This window comes from Grampus griseus, assembly GCF_964374135.1.
Source record: "Grampus griseus genome assembly, chromosome: 3".
Lineage (NCBI taxonomy): Eukaryota > Metazoa > Chordata > Mammalia > Artiodactyla > Delphinidae > Grampus > Grampus griseus.
In genome coordinates this window covers 162,323,523-162,327,348 of record NC_139019.1, presented here as the reverse complement: position 1 = coordinate 162,327,348, position 3,826 = coordinate 162,323,523, and the positions used below count along the sequence as shown (strand labels likewise).

Genomic DNA, 3,826 nt, shown 5'->3' with positions numbered 1-3,826 from the left:
TACTTCTGCATGACCACAGACTTCTTTAAATCATTTCCTTGACCTATCCACCTTTTCCCACTTCCCTTGTGCTCAGAACATTCCCCACAAAATTACTATACCATGAACCTCTGCCTCAGATTCAGCTTCCATAGACCTTAACTGAAGAAACTTTTCTTAGAGAATGGAAATCACAGTGCTAAAAAAAAAAAAAAAAAAAAAAAAAAAAAAAAAAAAAAAGAGCACTTCAGGTTTTAACCCTAAGTTAAAATGCACTTAGCGATCATGGTATCTATTTACCAAAGAACCTACTGCTGAAAGAGTCAGGCATTCTAGCTCATCCGTATTCCTTTTACTTTGATTCATTCTAGTGAACCCATCCCAAATCGGATGACACAATCACAGAAAAGAAATACTCTACCAATAAGTTTCCTCAAAACTCCCTTCATGTCTCTGTTCCTCAGGCTGTAGATGAAGGGGTGCATCACAGGAGCGACCACAGTGTACATCAGTGAAGCCACTGCAGTCTTCCTGGAAGAGTCAGTAACTGCCGAACTAATGTACACCCCAAAAGCTGTCCCATAGAAAAAGGAAACCACTGAGAGGTGAGACCCACAGGTAGAAAAAGCTTTCTACTTTCTGCCTGATGAGGGCATTTTCAAAATGGAGGAAACAATTTGAATATACGAGAAAATGATTCCAGAAAGAGGAACACCAGCAAATATGCCAGCTGCAAAATATACCAGGATGTTATTGATGAGGGTATCAGAACATGCAAGTTTGATGACCTGAACAACTTCACAGAAGAGGGAGATCTCCAGGTCTGTGCAAAAGGACAGTTGCAGCACCATCAGACTATGGAACAGGGCATCTGCAATGCTAATGAACAAGGAGAGTAGAATCAGCTGAACACAGAGGCGGGGGTTCATGCTGACTGTGTATCTTAGTGGGTGACAAATAGCCACATAACGATCGTAGGCCATTATTACTAAAAGGAGAAAATTTTCCCAGCAAACAAAAGTCGGAACAAAGCTGATCTGGGTGAGGCAGCCTCTATACGTGATGCTCTGATTCTGTGCTTGGATGTTCTCCAGGATCTTTGGGATCATGGTGGTGCTGAAACAGATGTCAGTAAAGGACAGATTGGAGAGAAAGAAGTACATGGGAGTGTGGAGTTGGAAGTCAGAGATGACAGCCTAGATGATGAGAAGGTTTCCCAGGATGGTGATCAGGTACACGGACAGGAACAGTTTGAAGAAAGTGGTCTTCGGTTCTGGATCCTCTGTCAGTCTCACGAGAAGAAATTCTGAAACATCTGTTTGGTTTCTGGGTTCCATATTGTTGATAAATCTGATGGAAAAGATGTGGTCCCTAGTCCAGCAGCAGGAGTATCACCAGAGGCAAACACCAGTTTGGGAAGGGAAGTAATAGAATGGGGGGATGCTTTCCATATGCTTGTTATTTTGTTATTTTGAAAAAAGACCTGAAGTTAATAAAGCAGTGTGTCAACATTTGTTAATTCTCGAAAGGATCTAGGAATGGTCATTTTAAAAATTACACTATGATGTTCTGATTATTTATAACATTTGGTAACTTTATTAGGAGAAACAGGTAGTCAGGCTGATGAGTCTAACTGGATTGCCACCTCCTTTCTCAGAGACCTCACAGCCTGGCAACAGAGATAACACAGAGCTGTGTTAAAAACACAGAACTGGAAGATACAGTAAAACTGCCCAAGCCTCCTCCCCGAAACCACTACAGAAATGAAGTTAAATGCCCGCCAAGTTGAAAACAATCACCATGTTTGTAAATGAGCGTGTTCTTTGCCATTATGGAGAGAGAGTAGGAGACTGACAGAATGAGAGCTCTTTGAGGATTTCAGGAAAGGTACGAGGGAACATGTCAAGATGGGAGACAGGCATGAGGCAAATGAATGCCTTGGTTCTAATCATTTTATGCATGTCCTTTCCTCACAGTTTCCCCTGGATAAACTTGTAGTAAATCACCTGCCCTGATTTCCAAACATTAACAAAGGGACATTTTGCTACCTGGATGACTTCACCGTGCAATGATGGAATCTCTCCTAGAGGTGCAATGATGGAATCTCTCCTAGAGATGCAATGATGCATCTCTGCTAGATATTCAGTGATGGAGACTAAAGTTCTATAAGAGGAGAGGGACTGAGTGAAGCTCCAGGCTCCTGGGCAAGAAGGCTTATCTCCAGGAGGAGGTACAGGTGTGCTGTTTCTTTACCGGGGAAATGCTGTTGAGTGCGTTTTTCACAATTTGTAGTCTCTGTACCTTTGGAGGACCAATATCCAAAGCTCCTCATTAGCCAAACAATTTCATCATCACGCTGATGCCAGTGCAGTGCAAATCCTTAAAGGCCAAGAAGATCTAATGGAACAATTCAGGGTGGTTGATTCCCTGATGCTATGAAGCCAGGTGTTCATCATTCACTGCTCTACCTCTCTCTGTTCACACGTATTTCACATACAATGCAAATGTGGACAAACCATTCTTCTCTACCTGGACTCTAGTATTCTTTTTTTAGATACAACCAATGGCATATCTATGCAATCAATGATATCAGGAAGCCTGGTTATAATTGTAGGTTATGAAGTTATTTATTTATTCATTCATTTCAGCCATATAAGAAGGAATGAAATTCTGACACATTACAACATGGATAAACCCTAAAAACATGATGCTCTGCGAAATCAGCCAGACAAAAAAGGACAAATATTGTATGATTTCAGTTATAAGGTACATAGAATAGGCAACTTCATAAGGGCAGAAAGTAGACTGGGGGCTACAGGGGAGAGGGTGAGAAGGATTGATTTTTGAGAGTGCCGGAATATATTAAAAGTTGTTTATTTCCGTACTGAGTAATCAAAGCATGTTGATATCGATGGAGTGAATAAGGTCACATGTGGAGATATTTCATTGGAAGTTTATTTGCCCTGCTTTTTTCATTATATTGAAAGAACAATTCTGAATTTTCATTCTCGAAAATTGTTTGTGGCTTTTTTTTTCTGTATTAACTTTTTTATTAGTGGCTTTTTTTTTTTTTTTTTTTTTTTTTTTTTGCGGTACGAGGGCCTCTCACTGTTGTGGCCTCTCCCGTTGCGGAGCAACAGGCTCTGGACGCGCAGGCTCAGCAGCCATGGCTCATGGGCCCAGCCGCTCCGCGGCATGTGGGATCTTCCTGGACCAGGGCACGAACCCGTGTCCCCTGCATCGGCAGACGGACTCTCAACCACTGCGCCACCAGGGAAGCCCTAGTGGCTTATTTTTAAAGTGCTTAAATTCCTCAGTCTTTACCTTTTGGATTGTATTAGTCTCTCAGGTGCTCAACTCCTCTGAGGTTATAAAAATATCTTTGTATATGGTCTTCCAAAATATTTAATCACTTTGACTTTTGCTTAACATTGGAATGATTTTTGTTTGTTTTTGTCTAGAGAGAACGATGTTATTTATCAGTTTCAATTCCCTTTTTTTGACTTTTTAAAATTGTGGCGAAATAGATATAAAATTTATCATTTCAGCCATTTAAAGTGTTCAATTCCATGGCACTAAGAACATTCACAATGTTGTGGGACCACCACCATTAACCATCTCCTGAACTTTTTCATCACCCTGAACAGAAATTCTTTACGCATTCAACAATAACTCCGGGGAATAACCCTGGCAGTCCAGTGATTAGGACTCAGCGCTTTCACTGCCTTGGCCTGGGTTCAATCCCTGGTCACAGAATTAAAATCCCACAAGCCATGATGTACACAGCCAAAAACAAACAAACAAACAAAAAACAATAACTCCACTTTTCATTCTTTTCTTAGAGCTT

At 41.0% G+C, this 3,826-nt stretch overlaps 1 protein-coding gene across 1 annotated transcript; it reads right to left on the bottom strand.

Annotated features, from left to right (window-relative positions):
• Window positions 1–341: 341 nt before the first annotated feature.
• Window positions 342–1,340, bottom strand: LOC309819960 (olfactory receptor 7G1-like; the record flags this gene model as incomplete). Its single annotated transcript, XM_082650388.1, is given in 3 exon segments — window positions 342–611; window positions 615–1,175; window positions 1,179–1,340. Coding segments are annotated over 3 exon segments (969 nt in total). The 5' UTR covers window positions 1,317–1,340.
• Between the last annotated feature and the right edge of the window lie 2,486 nt (window positions 1,341–3,826).